The 24,428-nt window shown below is 37.4% G+C and overlaps 2 protein-coding genes across 8 annotated transcripts in view; one reads left to right on the forward strand and one right to left on the reverse strand.

The window, feature by feature from the left end:
• Nucleotides 1–3,807: 3,807 nt before the first annotated feature.
• The window catches only part of ing4 (inhibitor of growth family, member 4), a 28,477-nt gene continuing 7,856 nt past the window's right edge, over nucleotides 3,808–24,428 (reverse strand). Inside the window, exons 1-9 of one of the 5 annotated variants that reach the window (XM_039652717.2) lie at nucleotides 9,324–9,443; nucleotides 8,772–8,843; nucleotides 8,244–8,410; nucleotides 7,844–7,958; nucleotides 7,621–7,735; nucleotides 6,772–6,807; nucleotides 6,513–6,657; nucleotides 4,799–4,860; nucleotides 3,808–4,441 (exon numbers count right to left, since the gene is read on the reverse strand). In XM_039652717.2, coding sequence (XP_039508651.1) covers nucleotides 4,402–4,441; nucleotides 4,799–4,860; nucleotides 6,513–6,657; nucleotides 6,772–6,807; nucleotides 7,621–7,735; nucleotides 7,844–7,958; nucleotides 8,244–8,410; nucleotides 8,772–8,843; nucleotides 9,324–9,360 — 789 coding nt within the window. In that variant the 5' untranslated portion in view covers nucleotides 9,361–9,443 and the 3' untranslated portion in view covers nucleotides 3,808–4,401. Of the gene's footprint in view, nucleotides 4,442–4,798; nucleotides 4,861–6,512; nucleotides 6,658–6,771; nucleotides 6,808–7,620; nucleotides 7,736–7,828; nucleotides 7,959–8,243; nucleotides 8,411–8,771; nucleotides 8,844–9,323; nucleotides 9,444–24,428 lie in introns of those variants that run through there. The other 4 variants (XM_039652716.2, XM_089123143.1, XM_039652719.2 and 1 more) reach the window with 4 other exon arrangements.
• The window catches only part of fam131ba (family with sequence similarity 131 member Ba), a 35,669-nt gene continuing 34,651 nt past the window's right edge, over nucleotides 23,411–24,428 (forward strand). For 2 of the 3 annotated variants that reach the window (XM_039652673.2, XM_039652675.2), the window contains exon 1: nucleotides 23,411–23,578. In XM_039652673.2, the coding sequence (XP_039508607.1) occupies nucleotides 23,551–23,578 (28 nt within the window). In that variant the 5' untranslated portion in view covers nucleotides 23,411–23,550. Of the gene's footprint in view, nucleotides 23,579–23,743; nucleotides 23,815–24,428 lie in introns of those variants that run through there. The other variant, XM_039652676.2, reaches the window with a different exon arrangement.

Raw genomic sequence — 24,428 nt, forward strand, 5'->3', positions numbered from 1 at the left:
AAGTGTTCAGAATTCAGAAATAGGCCTAGCTGTCTTCAAACACTTTTTATCTGAATGTTTCCACCACAATGTTATTTCCACAACATGTCGAATTATAGCAGTATTATGTTGAACAAAATAGCGAATCTTAGCTATAATTAGGCTACGTAATAGCTTAACCTGCACAATATTTTCTCACACGTTCTATAGTTTGTGAAAATTAAAGTTGATTTGAAAGTTTTTACCTTAACTCTTTTCATATTTCATCTCACTGACACTTTTGCCAGTAACTAGCATTAACTTTTGAGAGAAACATTTACTGTTATAGAATATGTTCATAGTATAAAAGTGAAACTCTTTTAGGGTATAAAATCTGGGTTTGGGATCAGGGTATGAAATCTATGTTTAATATAAATATAAATCTATGATTTACAGCAAAGTCATTCTACGCAGTAAAAAAAGTCCTCCAAATATAATTTTAAAACAGAATACATCCAATGAATCTGTTTCACATTTGATATTATTAGTAAGTAGACTGTAAAGCTTTATTCAACACTGTTTACAAAGAATTTTATAGGACAAGCAGGACTCAGAAAAGCACAAACAGAGGACTTCATTGTAAACTGCACCCCCAATAGACATGTATGATACCTGTTTAATGCCATTTGACTAAGTTGCTCAAATGATTAATGTGATACATATATTGTGAAAAATTTTCTTCAATGGTTAATTTTCACAGAGGCCATAGGACAAACACACCAAATATATTAAGCTGTTAAAACTAAAATTTTGTGTATCATCCTCAAGATGGATATGATAATGAGGGTGAGCTTGCAGTGTACATGAATGAGTTCAGTGATCAGTTGACTTAACTTACAAAAAGTGAGGAAAACTGTTGCCTTAATATTATTAAGTAGTAAAACCAAATTGTCAAGTTCACATATCTTAATTTTTTAAATTATGAATATTACTAAATAATTTTAACTCAATGCCCCCCCTTTTTTTTAAGTTAAGTCAACTGATCAATTTTTCCACTTTTCCAGTCACTCCAGCATGACTCAGTGGATGTGATGGGCCTGTCTATTTACAGTATAGGCTATATGCTGGTCAACATTTTTGGAATAATTAAGATTTTAAGTCTTTTATGCTCACCAAAGCTGCATTTATTTGATAAAATACAGTCAAAACAGTAACATTGTGAAATAAAATTATGACTGTTTTCTATTTTAATACATATATAGGCCTATGTTTTAATGTATTCCTATGATGGCAAAGCTGAATTTTTAGCATCATTATATTATTAGTGTCACATGATCCTTCAGAAATCATTTTAATATGCAGATTTGCTGCTCAGTTATGATCGGTTACTTTTTTAGTGCTCAGTTATTAATGCTGGTTCTTACTATTAGTTAGGTTTTTGATGCGTTATATATTTTTGGAAACCTTGATAATATTTTTACGGGATTTTTTGATGAATAGAAAGTTCAATGAAAACATTTATTTGAATAACAATCTTTTTGTAACATTATAAATTTCTTTACTGTCACTTTTGATTCATTTTAATACTTTAATGATTTCTTTCTTTCTACATAGTTTTCATGATATAAATGCCTTGGTGAGGATAAAAAAGACTTAAAAAAAAAAAAAACATAACTATTCCATACTTTTGTTAGCTGGAGCACATCATAAATTTTCTTCTGAAGAAAGTTCTTCCATTAATTTCCATTTGCATATTATTTATTTATGTCCACATATACTCATTGAGCTCTGCATGACTTTGCCCAAAGCCTGTCTGGCATATTGCTCATCCCCAAAGCACAATGAATAAGAAATGCACTGGCACTGCTGTTTTTTTGTTTTTATGTCCAGCACATTTCCTTACGGAAGTTCAGCGTGTCTAATATGCATGGAGTCAGTGAACGTTTTTAAAGACTTTCTGAAACCTACACCATTTTAACTGTGTACATGCAGAAATTCATTTAGTTAGTTCTAGTTCAAATAATGGCCAAATATTAGGCTATGTGTAGCAGTTAATAATAACAATGCAATCCCCCTTGAGTGTCACTAGGCGGCAACAACAGCTGACGCTCTCTGCAGGCAGCCGCACCCATTAAAGTTGCATTAGCTCTTTATGCAATGCATTTCCAAATTTTGTATTATATTTGTTTTACTTTCAGTAATTGTGTTAACAAAACGATTTACAATAAGGTCTTAAGTCTTTAGAGGCACTTTAGCAGCACCAGGACCACAAGCATCACTGCAGCATTGCACAACGTGGATCTCTTACAAGTCATAGGAAGCATCTAGCGGTTTGTATGAGAATTGCAATGCAGTATTACACTATCGTGGACTTACATTTACTGTACAATGTCTCTAGATATTTCAGAGGCTATGCCACCATATTCTATCTAACCCTTTAAATGTACTGTCGTTTTTACTTTAAAAGAAATGAATAACTTGAACAAAAATGACACTGAACGTTTATGTTCCAAAAGATTTATATTTAAAAAAAATATGCTGTTCTTTTAATAATCTTTCTATTTATTAAAGAACCTATGTATCTCAGTTTCCACAAAAATGTTAAGCAGCACAAATGTTTTCAACATTGATAATAATAGGAAATGTTGTTACTTAACACCAAATCAGTATGTGAAAATGATTTCTAAAGGATCATGTGATGCTGAAGACTGGAGTAATTATGCTGAAAATTTTGCTTTGCTATCAGATGAATAAATTAAATTTTAAAATATACTAAAAAAAGATATTTTAAATTGTTGTAATATTTCACAATATTACTGTTTTTATGGTATTTTCCATCAAATAGTCTCGAAACGTATTAAAAAAATTAAACAATCTTACTGACCCCAAAATGTACATACAAAAATATTGTTAAATTATATTATTATATATTTAAATTAGCTTATTAAATGGTGAGTTTACTTGAAATATTTTACACTACGGTCATGACACTTTTCTGACCATAACATAAAAAAAAAGCCAGAAAGAATGAAATAACGACCAACAGACACAATGACGCTTTCAGAATCAGGCATTGTTCATTCAGCATGGAAGACACCAGACCCATTATCTGACATTAGTACAGTACTCTAGAATATCAGGAACAATCAAATCACAAAGCAACGTCACAAAGGCAATAAACACATGACACAAACCCTTCATCGTACACCAGACAATATAATAGAACCGGCAAAGCACACAGTGTAGCACCAGGTTTTGAAAGTGTTTGCATTGTCTGACACACCTGTAATTGCTTTATTAAAACAACCAAATCTTACGTAAAGTCGATATATCGGCACATTTGATTCTGACGTCTCGCAAAAAGTATCATACTGCTTTAACAACGTCGACACAACGACTGAGAACCATTGTAAGCTGTACTGTGTACTTCACGCATTTAACCAAACCAAACACATCATCTTTAATATATTCATAAGCACCAAAATCCAGTCGCAAAGAACCCAGCCGCTAAACTCGCAGCAATACTAGAGTTAATTCATAGGTTACAAAAAAAAAAAAAAAAAACGCATTTAATGACCAGGTGTTCAATTGAACATTACATGCTGTGTTAATGCTTTTCAACAGTCTGGAATACGACCGAGTTAATCCGATCGAAGTAGTGTGTGACCAAAAGCACCAAGAAATGTCTGCATTGAAACCTACAGTTGTGGAATGGACCTGAAGAGAAGAGTTGGTCTTCAAGTGCAGGATTTGTGAATGTAAGACAAAGACACAATAGAGGAAAGAATCTGTACTGAGTGTGAGTAAAAGTCAAGTTAAATGATCCCAGTGAGCAGCTATTTATTTTAATTTATTTAATTTTTTTTGTCATATAAACTCTTGCCCTTTTGTGAATATCGAAAGGAGAAAATAAGTTAGGTAAGGGATCGGTTTCAAGCCCGTTCTGGGACCTGTTCCACTTTTTAAAAGGCAAAAACTGAGACTAGTAGGAAATGATCCCATATTAGAAACCATCTGAGAAGGATACTGACAGCAATTATCCAGTCTGGAGTTAAAACCGTCAAAAAGAACTGAGGGATCAAGTGTTGATACGCTCCCTGACTGTCGAGTTCATGTGTTTAAAAGTAGCTTTAAAAAAACAATTCAAATAAACAAACCGAAAATATAAGAACCAAAACAAAATCCAAAATACTCTATAACAAAAGTCATCTTCATTATTGAATACATAAATTAAAACCTACGCCTCCTTCATCTTCACCCGTCATCCCTTCTTACTGTCTGGCTGAGAGAGAGAGAGGGATGTGAAGAAGGAAAAGAGGATGACAAGCACCAGATTAAGCAGAGATTGGATCTATATTAGTGTCTATGGAGGGCCTTAAAAACACTTTCAACCCTTGCATCTGCCTCTACCTCCCTCTCTGTGAATTCTTTTGTTTTGCATGTTCATTTTTTCTTCCGTTCCTGTGAACATCTTGGGCAGTACCTAATGAAGAAGAAAAATGAGGTAAAAGTTGAAATTTACCAATGTATTCACTAGTGCTGTCAAATTGATTAATCGCGATTAATCGATTCTAAAATGAAAGTTAATGGAATATATGTGTGTGTGTACACAAAATATACATATAATAATATATATATACACATATATTAGGCTATATAAACACAAACTTTTATTTTAGAATCGATTAATCGATTTGACAGCACTAATATTCACTAAAACCGCTATTCAATATTGTTTTATTCTGTGAGTTACTTCAGACTAAAATGTCTATTTCTACACTAATGTACGGCAAAATTGAATTGCATCAGTTTCAAGGGCAAAAATCGCATGACTACTAACCATTTCCCCCTGGGCTTGGTGGTCAGACCCACACAGGCAAAGTGGAACCACTCGATAGAACACTAAAGAAAGAGACACACATATTTAAAGGAGTAGTTCACTTTAAAAAAAAAAACTTTTGCTGATAATTTACTCACCCAAATTTTCAAATTTACTCATCAAAATGAACTAATCTTTGAATAAACCAAATGACTCGGAAAAAGATTCGTTGATTTTGATTAACGAGTTTGAACAGGTGAGTCACGAACGCGCATCACAGAACAGAGCAAGGCGACCATTTGAGCTTATAAAACAAACTTTGTTATTTTTTTTTTTTAATGAGCGATCGTTTCGCTTGATAAGAACCTTATTCATTGTCTGGAATCGTTTAAAGCCCTTTGAACAGTTCGCAATTTGCACAGATCATTGGAATGAAGTTCAGGACACACTACAGGGCTCCAGACAAAAAAAAAAAAATCTATTAATGAGCCATTGGCTCCTAAAAGTAAAAAAAAAGTGGAACATAAGAATAAACATGCTTTAATATTTAAACAATTTAATTTCAGTCATTTTGTCACGTTTGCAACGGCTTTTCCAACTTGAGAACTATATACAGTCATAAATAGTTGTTCTTTACACAGAATCTGATCCAGTTTCAGGGACAATAATTAGCATCACTTGGCCATTGAGTGTAGTTTGGCCTCCTTCTCAATGCATAAGAGTTTTCATACAGTATTTCTTGCACACACCCAGTCTATTTCTCTTTAATAGTAATATCTGAGATGTAAATTTGGTGCTTTTCACATTCAAATAGGCGAGGTGAGGTGCATGCATTTAATGACTAATGAGTTTATGCACATTTAAAGGCTAATGTAAAGTAAGTTATGTGACATATTGTTCTTACAGAGATTTTATTGACATCTTTTCATGGTTGAAACACTGAGCTATTGCATGACACATTTGTTGTAATGTTTTTATACAACAAGTTGTACTGTGTCGTTCAACACACCTTCTGATGTTTATTCATGTTGATTTCGTGCTTTTGTGTTTATAAATGTTTATTGTATAACTAGAAGTAAAGAAGAGATGATCGGTTCATGCCCCGCTTGAGGTGCTACAGTCACGGCACATTAATTTAAAAATTTAAATTTAAGAATTTAAAAACTGAGATATTGTTTATTAAAAGTGGCAAACATATTAAAAGTAACAAACCATGAAGCTTAGTGTGATTATTGGATGGTACGTGCGCTACAGAAAACAGCATAGACTAAAATATCTTGAGAATAAGAATTGCTGAAGCTGATACTCGCTTTCCTCGTGCGTATTTTGGCCATCAAACTCAGTGTTTTATTCCCACTGAAACATTGATACGAATCATCTCATTTGTTATGTCAATACAACAAAAGATGTGATAGGCTACTCATCAGAGAATACGCAGGTAAGAAAAGGCATTACATGCCACTTTTTAAATCATAACGTGTAAATTTATCTTGTTGCCGATACTCCGATAGTGTTCTGAGCAACAATATAACATAATATTATAAAGATCAATATAATCATATTTTTGCGCAGTCTGGAGCCCTGGTACATGACTAGGTATCTCCATTTTAACTCTTAATGGGGAAATAAATATTTAAAAAAATAATTTAGAATAAATATCTATATGTAAGCAAAAAGATATGTGTGGCTGTGAGCGTGTTGGCCTCTGTCACAGTGCATGAGGAAGGAAACTCACGTCTGTATTGTCACAGCCAATCATCTCTCCGTATGAAACCTGGTGGCAGAGACAATAGGTGGGCTCGTTGGGGTCCACTGGCATGTCCAACACATCCGAGGGGTGCACGTTCCCAAAGTTCACAGCCGGGGTTGAAAACTCAGAGCTGGAATTTAAAAGGAACTAGTAAATCGGAGTTCCATCTTAATCCAATTTTATTATTTCCCCCCCTTTTACACTGACAGAAACAGTTAGAAAGGCAAAAGTAAATGCTGCTTACCAGGCTGTAGGGCAAACTGCTAACGCTTTGGTATTTCTAAACATTAAAAATGTATTTTAAAACAACTTCTTAGATATTTATGTACATGTTGGGAGGCTCCAGCTCCCCTCTCGTTTGATCCATTCAACATCACAGTCTATGACTTACAGTCTAAACAAATCTCTATTAAAATATATCCTGTCTGTGGCACATACACTACCATTCAAAAGTTTGGGGTCTGTAAGATTTAAAAAAAAAAAAAGTTTTTAAAAGAAGTCTCTTATGCTCACCAAGGCTGCATTTATTTGAAACCCAAAAATGCAGTAAAAACAGTCATATTTTGAAATATTATTACAACTGTTTTAACTCTAACTGGTCATTTATTTCTGTGATGCAAAGCTGAACTTTCAGTATCATTACTCCAGTCATTAGTGACACATGATCCTTCAGAAACAATTATAATATGCTGATATGGTGCTCAAGAAACATTTCTTATTGTCATTGTTGAAGACATTAATTGTGTAGCTTAATATTTTGATGGAAACAGTGATTCTCCGACAAATAAAAGTTCTAAGGAAGTGCATTTATTTGAAAACGAAATCTGTTAAAGGCTTTACTGTCACTTTTGATCAATTTAACTGTCCTTAAAAGTATTAATTCCTTTAAAAAAAAAAAACAGAACAAAACAAAACATTTGAATGGTAGTATTTATATACTAAGTGTACAAAGCAGAAATATTTAATTAAAAATACAAACCAGTTTAAAAAAGAATGTTTCTACAATTCTGTTTGATGTCACAAGTGGCACAAAAACGACACACTTTACCTATAAAAACAGAAATATCGTAAAAAAAATGTATGTGATTCTCACCCTTGTGTGAGTTTGACCTTCTTCTGTCCGCTCTTGGAGCTGCAATCATCATCAGAGTTCTTCACCTTTGACCTAGTGCGAGTCACCTCCTTCTTCTTGGGTCCTCGATGATCGCCTTCAAAAAATAAACCATCAGAAACACTGTTGATGCATGAAATTCAAGTATGAGATGTGCATGTGTTAGAACAGCACTAATAGACATAAGTACCTATGTTGCACTCACTCTTGTTGCCCTTGCTAGAGGTAGAGTCATAATCGGTGCTTTCTATCTGTTTCTCCTTGAGGTCAGCCTCAAAGCGAGCCAGGTCTGTATCCAACCTTCGGATATGCTTGTCCACCTAAAAGCATAGAATAAATAAAGTGTGATCCACCATATGGAGTTATAAAGCAACTAAATGTACATTAGATACATTTTACAATACATATAATATTCACTATCATTGAAAAGTTTGTGTTGATACCATCTTTTTAATGTTTTTGATAGTAGTCTCTTATGCTCACCAAGGCTGCTTTTATTTGATCTAAATATTGTGAAATATTATCATAATTTAAAATAACGTTTATAACATGAACTTTGCACTTGAAATAACAGTTCATTAGCAATGAGCTAAATTCACACTAACCATCTCATAGGTTTGCATCGCAAGCTGGACCTTGTCATCGCCAAACTCCTTGCACTTCCCATAAGACTGCTGGATTTGTCTTAACAGGGAGAGCTTCTGTTCGGAGGACAATGTCCGAGCGTTAGCTGTGTATTCACGAGCCAGAGAATCAATCTGTCCTTTTAGATCTACAGAAAGAAGAAATGTAACTTTATTAGAAGATGCCCCTATTACAGTGTAATGTTTCAAATGGTTTCACAGTAATTATAAAAATAAGTACAGAGTAATATTAACAAACAATGTGCATTTAGGTTTGGTTAAGTTGCTTAAAATAATGCAATTTTCTGTTATGGAATTATGTAATTTACTTCAAGTACTGTAATAAGTAGGCTACATGTTAGATGAGGAACGGACACTAAAATGACCACTTTAGAAGAGATGTACTATTCCACATATTAAGTCACGCAATAAAAACATGTAATATTGATATAAAGATATTTTTCTATATTACTGTATTGATTTAGAGGCAGGTCTACAGTGTAGACTCACCCTCTGTCCTCTGGTCCAGATCTCGCATCAGCTGGAAGTTCCTCTGCAGTTCAAAGGGCAAATTTTCTATGCCTAAACAAATCAAGTGACATATGAATCTTCTACACAAATAGCAGGCAATATGTCCATAAGGTCCTAGCACAACAGTAAACGATCTCTATCTGTCATGTTGCGAGTAGCGAACTCGATTGTGCTGGAACACTGCATTTAATGCTTGACACTGAGCTTTAATGTTCCCAGGTATTTAACGTCATTTACATCATTTAAACGTTTTAACAGCAGTAACGTTGTCACATTTATCGGCACAGCACCCACCAAACAAATGTACAAAACCAAAATTCACATCATAACACTGTTTAAAACCGTTAGCCCGTTAGCTTCAGAACCAAATAGCCGTAAACGTTCCTGTCTAAATAGCGCTGTTTTGTGTCGTTGCGCGCTCTTTTTTGCAAATAGTATATGTATATGAAACGTGCAGACATGCTGGACACTGCGAACACGAAATATGTTTATTTATGGGGATGAATGTCGAAACAAAGACGATAGTCTTACTGTCCAAATAGTGCTCCAGATACATTCCAGCCGCCATCTTGACATACACAAACAAAGGTTCTTCCGGTATTACCGGAAGTCTATGGAAAATCTGGTTGGGGGGCTGGGGGCTAATGTTTAGGGGTGTCTGTAGTAGACCCCTTTCATCTACTTGAAAGTAGGTTGAAACAGAATGACAAAACTCCTCTTTATGTTCAGAGATATGTTATCTATGGCAAATAGGCCTGTACTAGAAATAGATTTAGATTTTTTTTTTTCATTTAGATTTTTTTTAGGCTATGAGATAGGACTAACCCTTTGATTTGATAAAAGACTATGCTCAATTTCATCTGAATATCAACATTTGTGAGATTTAGTCAGAGACTGTGTTAGCCTACTAAAATCTAGGCTACAACCCTAGTTCCAGAATGAGGTTGGGACATAGGCTACAATGCAATAAAATCAAGAATCTGTGATTTGTTCATTCTCTTTAACCTATATTTAGGCTAACTGAAAAAAAGCACAAAGGAAAGATTTCTAATGGTTTCACTGACCAACAAAATTTTGTAAATATGAACAAATTTTGATTTTGATGGCTGCAACATACTCCAAAAAAAGTTGGAACAGAGGTCAACCACTAGTCTCAGCTTCAGATGTCATGCCCAAGGATCGTTGGCTGAATGTATGATGCATATACAAAATTGAAAACACTTCAGGAGTTTCAAAGTCATCTTCTGATTGGTTGAATTCCACAGGATTTTCCGGGACACGTGCGTGTGACCCATTTTTTAACAATCAGCCTGGAAACAAAGATGCCGTGACGCCAAAAACCCTCATGGAAGAAGAAAGCCGTAGTATTTACAACAGCGATAATGAGTGCCTATCATGATCAACAAAACGCTGTATTTTCAAAACTGTGTGAAGTGGGCTATATAAAGTTTGTGGCATAGACGTCCAAGAGTTTGACACACTGGTCTGTTATTGCTTATTGTAGAGACATCAACGTTACATTTTCACACCCCAAACTTGTCGCAGAACAAAATGAACTGTGTCATGAATATTTTTTCGTGACCTCAACTACAGTGGTACTAATTGAATTTGTCATTAAAATGTTATGGCTTCATGACAGCCAATGTCAAAACCAACCACATGACAGTTTAATGTAATTTTAACCAATAAAGCTAGGTGGTTTCTTAAGGTTGATAATCAATCTTCAATGTCATGTTTATGACAGGTTGTGTTGTCTAGTAATGTCAAGTTTTCATGACAAAGATATTGACAGGTTATGATGTATTGGTTTATGTCAAGGTGTACATAACAAAGACATCTCAAACTATGTCATATTTGCATTAAAAATGTCACAACTGAGCGAATGTCGCTTAATGACAGTTGTCACAAACATGCATAAAACTTCCTTCATATTCATAACCTATGTCATGTCATGATTATGAAGGTGTCATGTTAGTCTTTTGCACACCCCTTCAAGTAAAGTGTTACCAAAGTTTTTTTGTTTTTGAAGAGAAATAATAAAAACATAAATAAAATAGACGCATGTCTCGACTCCGAATTGAAGGCACAGAGTGGCATGTTTCTATTGTTATTATTGTTTTATCTAATATTTATTATAATTCTTGGGGTTATTATTATTCAACAATTGCATGAGTTAGATCACATTCATTTGCTATTAATTAAAACCTATAGTCTAGTTGAGTGAAATCAGTCAGTTTAATTTAACTACTCAACTAGCTCTATTATGATATATTGTATTCTTCAATTAAAATATGGGCAATTAAATAATTATGCCCATAAGAACACATTTACCATTCAGATTCATCTATTTTACTGCTGCTTTTTCTGTCATTGTTCAATTATTCAGGCCAGGGGCCATCTCAAATTTTGTAACATTTTAAACATGTTACAATTTCGAAGTACTTTCACATTGTCGTTAAGGGCAGCATCTTTCCTCATATTTCCCAACTATATGGTCATGTGACAACATTTAGCATACTGCTATACAGTAAAATAGTATCACATTGTAGGCTAAAAAAATAGATGCAGTATACAGTTTACATTGCACAGTATGCACTAACTAAGCAGTATTCTATATTCCAATCTGAACACAGCCCGAGCTATAGCGTATATCAAAAGTGTCGAAAAATTTACTGGGTTCAGGACATTTTTATGTCACACATTACTCTAATGGGTCCCCCATAGGGCCAGATTGTAGCATGATAGTCCCTATTGGCCTTAAAATGGATTTTCATGGCATGCAGTGTGTAGTTTTCACCAGAAGAGGGCAATGGTCAATAGTCTACGAACTGTTTAGCAAGAAAACCTGGAGATTGAGCTCCAGGGAGTGTGGTGGTTATATAGCCAGATTCTCCCAGTACAGTCATTATCCCAATAAACACATAACAGAAGTGAATCTGACAGCAAGACTACAGTACAGCAGTTGTGATTTGAGATTGTGTTGTGCAGTATGGAGAGGATACTCAATCTCATTTAAGCAAGGGCTGGCACAATACGTCACCTCACAGGACTGCCAAAAGAACATCATTTCTGCTGCTTTCCCAATCGAGATGCATGTCTAAACAGGCTTGCTCTTTATTTTCAAATTGCTTGGCCTTGTATTCGCATATACTGTATATTCAAGACTTTGTCTGGTAAGCATGCCACTGCGAATCAGCTGCTGCTGAATCATTATTTTTTGAAATAGCAGTAGATGAACCGTAATTAAGATCTGGCGAGATTATCACTTGCAAAGTACAATTTAAAAGCCGTTATTTGCATGCTGATTTCTTTTTGCTTTTTCTTTTCTTAAAGCAGGGGGAGAGCGGGGCTGGTTGGGTCGAGGGGTTGGTTGGCACACGGTTCAATTCTAGTACACCAGAGGGTGCTGCCACAAAAATCTGACATTAAAATGACTGCCCTCTTGACCCGAACACACCCATTTACTAAAATCATTGAACTTTCACTAACTGTTCAGGTGAGGATAACTTTTCTATTTTACTGTGTTAAAACAAAAAAAACCTTCTCCCCACTAAATACATTTTAGAACTATGATGGATAGAGATAATATAAAATGTAAGGATTCCAGTTGATATAGATAGGATTCAGCTATATTTTGATATGAAATTTAAAAGTCTCTGATGAGTGATGCTAGGTGGCTAACATAATTTCAGTAAAGAGGTGTGTCCTAATATGGGTGGGGTTGGTTGACACACTGATTTGGGGGTTGGTTGGCACATGTGTCATTATAGCCAATTGGTTATAAATGTATTAATTTATGCATTTTACATATGTTAAAACATAACATATATACATATAAATATATATAAATATATATATATATATTATAATAATACTATTATATGTTGTATATTTATAAATATAGGTGGTGGTCATATAATTAGGCTAGAATATCATCAAAAAGTTGATTTATTTCAGTAATTCCATTCAAAAAGTGAAACTTGGATATTATATGCATTCATTACACACAGACTGATATATTTCAATTTTTATTTCCCAATCCCAAATTCAGTATCCCAGAAAATTAGAATATTATTGAGACCAATACAAAAAAAAAAAAAAAAAAAGAAGATATTTAGAAATGTTGGCCAACTGAAAAGTATCAACATGAAAAGGTTCAGCATGTACAGCACTCAATACTTAGTTTGGGCTCCTATTGCCTGAATTACTGCAGCAATGTGGCGTGGAGTCAATCAGTCTGTGGCACTGCACAGGTGTTATGAGAGCCCCGGTTGCTCTGATAGTGGCCTTCAGCTCTTCTGCATTGTTGGGTCTGGTGTAGGCTACAGAACTAGACTGAGAGAGACCATTTAGAGGCCTTTGCAGGTGTTTTGAGTTAATTTGCTGATTAGAGTGGCACCAGGTGTCTTCAATATTGAACCTTTTCACAATATTCAAATATTCTGAGATACTGATTTTGGGGGTTTCATTAGTTGTCAGTTATAATCATCAAAATTAAAAGGAATGAACACTTGAAATATATCAGTCTGTGTGTAATGAATGAATATAATATTCAAATGTAATTTTTTGAATGGAATTACTGAAATAAATAAACTTTTTGATGAAATTCTAATTATACGACCAGCACCCGTATACTTTACAAACTGTATTTGTTTTTGGTTTGGTTAAAAATCGGCAGAAATGCTGTTGAATGTTATTCTGCATCTGGTTTGAATTAAATGGTCAAGTTCTTTTTATATTTGTCACCTCATTCTTTGTAACTATTGCATCTGTGCCAACCAACCCCATTGCATGTGCCAACTAACCCCCATAGTGGGGCTGGTTGGCACAGGTGCACAACATCACTTTAATGATGAATAAGACATTTTTAGGAATAATTTATTAACATTAAATATATCTGTTGAGTAGCTGAGATCTTAACCTTTCAGTTGTTACTGGTTAGACTATTTTAACATATAGCATGGCTGAGAAATATGACAGAGAGTGAAAAGTGTGTCAACCAACCCCGCTCTCCCCCACTTTCCATTTTTAAAAGCACTTTAGCAGGCGCAGAATAAATGTCGGTTCAGATAAAGCAGCTCACAAAGTTTCTTCTAGCTGTGACTGGTGGTATAATTTTGCTTTTCTAACACCCACGTATCATATAAAGTATTAAGGGAAGACTCTGTTTAGCGGGTGTTGTCAGTGGTCTCCCTGAAGGAGAAATTACTGTGGCAATGCTAATAAGCATTTATGCTCCCTTGAGCAAATTAAGAAGGGAGAAGACAAGCACTCTTTCCTAGACAGAGTAGTATTCACAATGCCCCTGGCACTCATGGTAGCATGCCATCATATTATTTGACTTTATTTCCACCGGTATTACTTCTTGAGACCATCAGGGGACACGAAACATTGGTTACGAGAAATACTTTACATTGTGAATGTTTTTTTCCTCTTGAGTTGGCAGATCTACAAGTTGATCATGAGCTGAATTGTGAAATGTGCTGCTATATACACTCACCTAAAGGATTAGGAACACTATACTAATACTGTGTTTGACCCCCTTTCACCTTCAGAACTGCCTTAATTCTATGTGGCATTGATTCAACAAGGTGCTGAAAGCATTCTTTAGAAATGTTGGCCCATATTGATAGGATAGCATCTTGCAGTTGATGGAGATTTGTGGGATGCACATCCAGGGCACAAAGCTCCCATTCCACCTCATCCCAACGATCCTCTATTGGGTTGAGATCTGGTGACTGTGGGGGCCATTTTAGTACAGTGAACTCATTGTCATGTTCAAGAAACCAATTTGAAATGATTCAAGCTTTGTGACTTGGTGCATTATCCTGCTGGAAGTAGCCATCAGAGGATGGGTATGTTTAAACGATGCCCAATTGGCACTAAGGGGTCTAAAGTGTGCCAAGAAAACATCCCCCACCACCACCACTAGCCTGCACAGTGGTAACAAGGCATGATGGATCCATGTTCTCATTCTGTTTATGCCAAATTTTAAATCTACCATCTGAATGTCTCAACAGAAATCAAGACTCGTCAGACCAGGCAACATTTTTCCAGTCTTCAACTGTCCAATTTTGGTTAGCTCTTGCAAATTGTAGCCTCTTTTTCTTATTTGTAGTGGAGATGAGTGATACCCGGTGGGGTTTTCTGCTGTTGTAGCCCATCCGCCTCAAGGTTGTGCGTGTTGTGGGTTCACAAATGCTTTGCTGCATACCTCGGTTATAACAAGTGTTTATTTCAGTCAGTTACTCTTCTATCAGCTTGAATCAGTCGGCCCATTCTCCTCTGACCTCTCGCATCAACAAGGCATTTTCGTCCACAGGACTGCCGCATACTGGATGTTTTTCCCTTTTCACACCATTCTTTGTAAACCCTAGAAATGGTTGTGCGTGAAAATCCCAGTAACTGAGCAGATTGTGAAATACTCAGACCGGCCCATCTGCCACCAACGACCATGCCACGCTCTAAATTGCTTAAATCACCTTTCTTTCCCATTCTGACATTCAATTTGGAGTTCAGGAGATTGTCTTGACCAGGACCACACCCCTAAATGCATTGAAGCAACTGCCATGTGATTGGTTGATTAGATAATTGCATTAATGAGAAATTAGGTGTTCCTAATAATCCTTGAGTGTATGTACAAGTATTCCAAACAACTCAAGTATAAATAACATTAGTAGGTCAGATATATTAAAATAATACTTTTTAGTCTGATGTTAAAAATTTGCTCACAGATTCAGCCATTTTACTCCCATTGTTTTTATATTATATTATATTACTATACTCACCACCTGTGCAATTGCTCATTACAGTAACACAACAAGAAATAGTCAAGACTGAGCATTAGAATGGAGAAGGAAGGTCATTTATGCGTTTTTGAAGGCAGCACAGTTGTTGGTACCAGACAGGGTGGTCTGAGCAGTGTTGGGAGTAACGCATTACAAAAGTAATACATTACAGTAACATATTACTTTTTGCTGTAACGCAGTAGTGTAAGGCATTACTAATCAATTTTCAGTAATATTTTACTCGTTACATGTTCAGTGAGGCTTGTATTACAGTTGTATTACAGTGAGGCTTGACTTTTAGTTTTAATTGTAAAAATAAAATAAAAAATACAGCAAGATTGTGAGAATGGAAAATGTAAGTAGGCTAAGTTACCTGTTCGTGGTCAGTCAATAGTCACGTGTGGTGTCCAAGTTTGTAAATAAAGGCTGATATATTTGTATAGCGATTTATTTTCTACAGGAGTGCGGTGAGGCATGATTTCGGCCTCTGTGTTCGGGCTGGCCAGTGGAAAAGCGCCTAATGGGTGAGCATGGCATGAAGAAGACCACATTCGTGAGATGGACGTAGGCTATGCACATTAGGCTATTCGTTCTGTGTTTTCTTTCTAAACAGTTAGGCTGTGTATATACGTGGTATCTGTCATGTTTTCCTCACGCAATCATGTTTTTGATGCGGTGGTGACGTGTTCATGTAGTAAGGGTGGCGATAATAAAGCACCTAAAAGCTGAAAAAGCAGAGATTATGAATATGTCAAATATGCCTATAGCAAGGAGACTTGAATTGTTTAGTAATAAAGATGAAGTTGACGATGCTGACTCGCGATCTTCGCAGTAGGCTAGTGAATGCGAAATGCACATTTCATTTCATAAGCGGAGAGCAGTCTGTTTTCTTTCATTTTGAATTGTTCTGTTTACAAGTAAACATTTCAGTATAGATATATTTTTCAGGTCTGTGGAGTAGGCTATACTTATACGCTGAGTTTCGATATAGCCTATTGGCTATTTATGAGACGCGCACCAGCACGCCCCCGCGCCTTATCTAATAGGCTATTGTCTGCTTTTACTTCTTAAAGGCAACAGACTATGTGAAAGTTTTAAAGCAGTCTTTTAGTGCCAGTTCAGAGCGGTCGTGTCTGTAAATTTGTTTTTTCCTCATAAATGCGAACACGAAAACTATTTTAGTTTTCGTGTTCGCATTTATGAGGAAAAAACAAATGTTCTATGGAGAGTTCTATGGAGTTCTATGGAGACTGGAGAGCTAACCCTTCCTCATCCGATTTGCGCAGTGTAATTAACAGAATTACAAAAAATATATTTTGCCTCCTATTTTTTTGTCACGCATGAATGTAGTTACAGCCACAAAGTTAAGTTCTACTTCTGTAGTTATTTTGGTGAAAGTAACTCAAAAGTAATACATGAACTATGTAACGCATTACAATTCTGAGACAGTAATATTGTAAGGTAATGAATTACTTTTAAATAACAGTAACAAGTAATACCTAATGTATTACAGTTTGGAAGTAACTTGCACAACACTGGGTCTGAGTATTTCAGAAACTGTTGATCTACTAGGATTTTCACACATTTTTTTAAACCATCTCTAGAGAACGTTATGAAAATGAGAAAATATCCATTGAGTGGTAGGTCTGTTGGCAAAAATGCATGGTTGATGCCAGAGGTCAGAGGAGAATGACCAGACTGGTTCGAGCTGATAGAAAGGCAACAGTAACTCAGCAACCAGTCATTACAACTGAGATCTACAAAAGAGCATCTCTAAATGCACAATACGTCGAACAATGAAGCAGATGTGCTACAATAGCAGAAGAACACACCAGGTGCCACTCCTGTCAGCTAAGAACAGCAAACTGAGGCTACAATTCGCACACACTCACCAAAATTGGACAAGAAGATTGTAAAAACGTTACCTGGTCTGAAAAGTCTTGATTTCTCTTGTGATGTTCAAATGGTAGGGTCAGAATTTGGCGTAAACAACATAAAAGTTGTGGATCCATGGATTCATCCTGCCTTTCAACGGTTCAGGCTGCTGGTGGTGTAATGGTGTGGAGGATTTTTTCTTGGCACACTTTGGGCCTCTTAGTACCAATTGAGCATAATTTAAACCAGAGTACATAATTGCAGGCCGACCATCCCTTTATGGCCACAGTGTACCCATCTTCCACTTCCAGCAGGATAATGTGCTATGTCACAAAGCTCAGATCATCTCAAACTGAAACTTTTGAACATGACAATGTATCCACTACACAAATGGCCTCAACAGTCACTCACCACATCTCAAACCAATAGAGCACCTTTGGATTGTGGAGGAACGGGAGATTCCCGTCATGAATGTGCAGACGACAAATCTGCAGCAACTCATTGACGATATCATGTCAATATGGACCAAAATCTCTAAAGAATGTTTTCAATACCTTGTTGAATCTTAACCAAGAAGAGTTAAGCCAGCTCTGAAGGCAAAATTGGGCAAAATGGGGTACCTAATAAAGAGGCCAGTGAGTGTATTATATTATTTTATATTGCATTATAACTAAGCCCAAGATAGATAGATAGATAGATAGATAGATAGATAGATAGATAGATAGATAGATAGATAGATAGATAGATAGATAGATAGATAGATAGATAGATAGATAGATAGATAGATAGATAGATAGATAGATAGATAGATAGATAGATAGATGGATGGATAGATAGACTAAACTATATAGATTAACTATATAGGTTAGGGTTATGGATGGATGGATGGATAGATGGATAGATGGATAGAATGGATAGATGGATAGATGGATAGACTAAACTATATAGATTAACTATATAGGGTTATGGATGGATGGATGGATGGACAAAACTACATAGATAGGTTAGGGTTATGTATGTATGGATGTCTGGATGGATGGATGGATGGATGGATAGATAGATCAAGTAGAGTCCTTGCACAGGTACAAAGTAACAGGGCTGCGGTCTCTGGGTGATTCACATTCTCCGTGGGCCAAAGAAATGTTCAGAGTGAATAAAACCCTGCTGAATTACTTTGGTCTAACATGGAGTTATTGATCGTGGCCAAGGGCAGTAGACCCGGGCCGGAGCCTGGCTCTCTGTCTGAATTAAAGCTCTTTCGGCACAGCACAGATGCACTCACACTGCAAATGTAAAGGGAAGAAATCGGATTTTCAGCGGCTGTACTGCAGTTTGCTATGGGGATTGTTCAGAGCATTTTCCCCCATCATCATGCCTTCTATAGAACATTGGGAGGTCAGTACATGTTCAGTGCTATTTATAGTTATGCTATTAACATGACAGAATGTGACAAGCATAGCCTTAAAGTATGCGACAATAAAGTTGACAGTATATGGTGCATACAGTTAAGATGATTTGATGGACAAACACACATAAAATATGCAAGAGAGAGGAAGTCACAGCCTCAATGTGAATTTGATGTCAGTCGCTGCTTTGAAAATGAGAGATAGGGTGGAGAAAGGGAGGGAGAATGAGAAAGAGAAAGAGAGAGTGAGAAAAGGATGACTCACTCTTTGAGAGAGCCTCCTGTAACTTCAGGCAAGCTGTTGGGCGCATAAATAAATTATGATATGGTGTCCCAATGTTGGTTTTTTGATGTCTGGATGAGCCTTCTCCCTCCCACTTCCTCTCTATTTATCTCCCTCAGTGTCAGGTGTACGCCTCCTTTTTTGAGTTTGAGGGAAAGTTGAGGCATTGATTCGTGTAGTCATTTATAAAGCACGACGTGTGGACACTTTGGGGTTCTGAATTTATGAAGCTGTTGGTATGTTGATGTGCCATCAATGGTGTTTTGACTGTCTGACAATTGCGTTGGGTAAGTTAACCTATCTTAAATCAACTTGCTAACAAGATTTGTTGCTCAATAATAGTTGATGCTGCGTGAAGACCTTTTTGATTCAAGAAAAAAAAAAATCTCACTATCTAGGAAAAGTTAAGCTTTTTGCTTAAGTTGTCATGTAGACAAGAGGAAATGAGGTAAAGGTAAAACCTTATTTCTCTTTTTACATGTTTTTGAAAATGTTGTCTGTGTGTCACGTTTTGAGTTTGTTTGTGTGTCATGTCTGTATTTCTAGTTAGCTTTCCAGTTTGTTACGGTAATTAGTTCAGTTCTCCTCTGTTCCTTGGCTGTTTGTCACTATGGTTTCTGATTGATTTGAGGATTCTGTTAAATATCTCGATTGCTCTTTTGTTTGCCCATGCATTTAAGCCCTCAGTTCCAGTCTGTTCCTGGTCTTGCATTTTTTGATGTCAGTGTGTTCGAGGTTGTGTTTCCTTCAAATTATTCTCCAAGTTATTATTTAGATTATTGGATTAAAGCTGTATTTTGAGTATCTCCTTCATCGTGAGCTTCATTACAGCAACTGACCGTGACACTGTGTTGGCAAAGCTAAATTTTCAGCAGCCATTAAAGGAGAACTCCGGCGAACAATGAAGCTTTGGTCTAATAAATCATTTGTTTGCATGATAATCGAATGTAAAGAGTTTTATCTCTAAAAACTGTTTAGCGTATAATGCTAGAATTGGGAACATTAACTAAGTAAAAAGAAATCGCTAGTTTATACCACTAACAAGGCTCAAAATAGCCCCACACTAACACAGTAACATAATAAGGGTCCATACATGCAAAACGAAGCATTGAGAACTTTGTACGTGTACAGACCGTTTAATAAGAAGATACTTTATAAAGACAGTTCACTTTGCGTATACAGACGGGAGCCATCTTAAAAAATAGTCTCGATTACATTAGATTATCATGAAAACAAATCTCAGAGAACGGTTGACTATGTACTGATGTTTTATTAGACCAAAGGTTCATTGTTCACCGGAGTTCTCCTTTAAGTCCTAAGTATAGCCAATTTTTTCAAAGCACTGACTGTGTGACATAGTTTTCGTTATCAGGAGGGTCTGCGGATGTCGGCGAAACACTATCTGTACGCAGCCAAAATTTTGGCTGCATCCAATCGCATACTTCCCTATAATATAGTAGGAAAAAAACAGTGGTGTGCCCGAATTAACAGCACTCATAAAAAGAGTTGGTAAAAAGTACCCGGATGACCTACTACTTCCAGAGAGATTCTTAAGTGCAGATACGATGAACACTTTACTATCCCATGAGGCCATGGAAGAGGATTTACAGATGGCGGTGAAGCGATGCAACTGACTCCGGTAGGTCACCAGAATAAGTAATCACTTAAAGGGTTAGTTCACCCAAAAATGAAAATTAAGTCATTAATTACTAACCCCCATGCTGTACCAACCCCGTAAGACCTTCGTTCATCTTCGGAACACAAATAAAGATATTTTTGATTGAATCTGAGAGCTGGATCAGTCCTATATAGACTGCCTAAGGGACTGGCTCTTGACGGCCCATAAAGTGATTAAAGAAAAGGTTTAAATATTCCATGTGCTTACAGCGGCTCAATTATAAGTTTATCAAGCGACGACAATACTTTTTGTGCAAAAAAAAACATAAATAACGACTTTATTCCACTATTCCATTACTTCCTTATGGGCGCATGCGCGAGAACTGAGACGAGGACGTTCTCATTTGTCTACTTCTTGTTACCGGCTGCTCACCGCTTAGGAGTTTTACCGCCACCTACCGTATAAAATGATGTGCTGGTATAGCTGGAAGCGCAAAACTTTCTGTTTACAAGCAGAGGAAGATGCGCGCTGTACATAAGCTTTTCAATTTGCGTATTTTCCGCACTATAAGGTGCACTTAAAAGCCTTTAATCTTCTCAAAAAACGACAGTGTTCCTTATAATCCGGAGCGCCTTATATATGGATCATCATTTTATACGGTAGGTGGCGGTAAAACTCCTAAGCGGGAGCAGCCGGTAACAAGAAGTAGACGAATGAGAACGTCCTCAGTTCTCATCTCACAGAGAAAGTCGTTATTTATGTTTTTTTTCGCACAAAAAGTAGTCTCGTCGCTTGGTAAACTTATAATTGAGCCGCTGTAGGCACATGGAATATTTAAACCTTTTCTTTAATGACTTTATGGGCCGTCAAGAGCCAGTCCCTTAGGAAGCCAATGGAAGAGTGATCCAGCTCTCAGATTCAATCAAAAATATCTTTATTTGTGTTCCGAAGATGAACGAAGGTCTTACGGGGGTTGGAACAGCATGGGGGTGAGTAATTAATGACTTAATTTTCATTTTTGGGTGAACTAACCCTTTAAAATAAATATCTACTCAAGAGAGTATGTGTGCTTCTCATTTCTTATTCACGTCTTATCTATACACCCCCTTAGGATGCGAGGGACCTGTAAATCCTCGCTCATGACTTCTTTAGGAAGCTTCCTCATACCTAATTCCTCACAAGTCCAATTAGAGAATTGAGATGTCCTTCAAGATGGCTGAATTCAATCGGGCTGGAGGATGGAAGAGCGAGGAATTGAGGAAGCATTAATTAGAGTATTGAGGAGCACGAGCACCTTATGGAATTATGGACGCAGCCGGTTTGTGTACAACAGCGCATGTGCGAGTGACTTGGGTGCTTGAAAAATAGATAGCAAACGGGTCTTTCCAAAAGAGTATACTTTGACGGAGAAAAAATGAAATATTCTTGCTGAATAAAAGTTTCCAAATAACTAAATGTATATATTTAGTCACAAGGCAAAAAGTCTGCATGAGGCTTACTCTGCACTGTCCCTATACAGAAACAAACTGTGTATGTGTTTTAAAGTGTAAGTTTATGAGGATAAACAAAATGCCCTCAATTAAAAAATGTATCTTGATTTGAAACACGATAACACCAGTGAAAAACGAAATGCTTGGAGAATTGTAGTACATTTCATAACACATTCGTGAAGCGGAGAAGCAGTCAACCTCGGCATCTGTCTGGACAGCTCCCTGTAATATTACCACACGCACACATACTTCATCCGTTCTTCTCCTCCTCCCATCCCTGTCATCCCTTCTTTCCTCTCCTCATCACTCTTGCTCACTCTCTCTCTCCTCCTGAATACTAATTCAAGCTTGCAGCCTCATGCTCCTTAATATGAGTCAAAGCACACCTCCTGGGTTAGCCCTCTCCACTCCTCTTCAGTACTGGTTGAATCCAGTGACAGAATTTGTTTAAGAAAAAAAAAAAAAGAAGGAAAAGGAAGGAACCTTGCTTGCTTGAGGCAGGGAGAGTGCGCATGCACGGTCTGGACAGCGTGTGTGGGTATTTTCAAGGTTACGGGTCTCCACGGGCACGCTGGACATGACAAGCGAACCGTTTTTAAAAAGATGTACGAAACTCTTCAATTTGAGCGTGAGAAACGACGCAAAGAAGGAGTCTGAGTTATCGAGAGGGATATGGTTGTGTAGGCTTTTGGAGAGTGCAAGCGCAACAGGAAAAAAACGGAGCAAGGGAGGGGCGGCAAGAGTTGGGTGGGGAGACAGATGCGCCGCATTGTCAAATGATAATGGAGAGAAGCAAAGAAAAGAGATGCCCCGTACGATTAGTCGAGATATTGATCCTCTTAACCCCGGAACTCGGAATTGCAAGTAACTTCTGATCAGCGCTCTTTCCTCTTGTTGTCGTTGACATTTCTCAATGTCACCGTGAGCTGTTTGATACTATTGATTACAAAGGGATTTAAGGCGACATAAGTGGCCGGCGAGAGATTTCACAGCAATCTCACCTGTTTCGCAGACACACTGACTTAGTGACTGACTAACTCTGATATCTCGTCTCACCAGAGAGTAATGAGGGGGTTGCAGTGAGCCAAGGAGGGAGGGAGGGAGGGTGGATGACGGCGAGAGCGTGTTGGAGGCACACACACACACACTCGCTCTCGCATACAGCCTTACAGAGACAGAAGGGGAGAGTCAGAGACGTGGAGAAGAAGAAGAGGAGTGAGTGAGAGAGAGAAGGAGAGAATGTCTGCTGAGAGGGTGGCTCTCGTTCCTCGCTCACAAACCGGCCCTCGCTGAGACACCATGGGCTGTATCGGATCCCGCACCATCAGTAAGACCCTCTCCGTTTTGATAGCCTTTCTCTTCCAGGTTGAAAGTAGACCAGCCAGGGGTAGAGGAGCGATAGGCATCCCTCCTTTCAGGGAAAACGTGTGTGTTTCTATGGAAACCTTTTGGTTAAAGACCATTTGTCCTCCAGGCTTTGACAGTGATTCGGCACGCTGCTCGTGGGAAGCCGGGATGAGAGCACGTCTGGAATTGATATCCGTATGTGTCCGTCTGCATGCGGTAGGTGCTGTTCACCCGGCGGTTTTAAAGATCTGAAGTGGATTTTTTGGAGTGAATGCATATCCAGAAAGACTCGCCACATTTGACACCATGCTAAGGTCACGTCAGGAGCTGTTTGTGTGAAAATAGCAGCAGTTCACAGGTTTGAGCGCGTACGCTCGTGCGTTGCCCGAAGAGGGTGTTTTTCAGGATCAGAGGTGCAGGGTCCACGCGCTCACGAGCAAAAAGCGCTCAGGTGTGACGTGGAGCTGGATGCGCCTCACATGTAGGTCAAATTCTGCAAAGTCAATGACACCGGTGGGCACCTGTTCCCGCCAAATGGGTACGCTTAAACGCAGCCGTCGATGACAAATTGCAGGTGTTTTGGTGCGATTAACATTCTCTTGATACCGTGAGGCTGCAGCCAAACAGAGAGAGGACACAGAAACATTCTTCTTAGACGTGTTTTATGATGTTGGACACCCATTAAGACGAGAGAGCGGTATCAAAACAAACACTGATAAAAAAAGAAATGCCGCTGTATTTGACCTTTGATTGTCATTGAGCTGTGATGTCACAGGAACACGGAGTTTCTTTCGCGTAAAAAGCTATTGCAGAAAGTGTCAGCGCGGGAC

Source organism: Pimephales promelas, chromosome 18 (genome assembly GCF_988280905.1).
Source record: "Pimephales promelas chromosome 18, fPimPro1.hap1.1, whole genome shotgun sequence".
Lineage (NCBI taxonomy): Eukaryota > Metazoa > Chordata > Actinopteri > Cypriniformes > Leuciscidae > Pimephales > Pimephales promelas.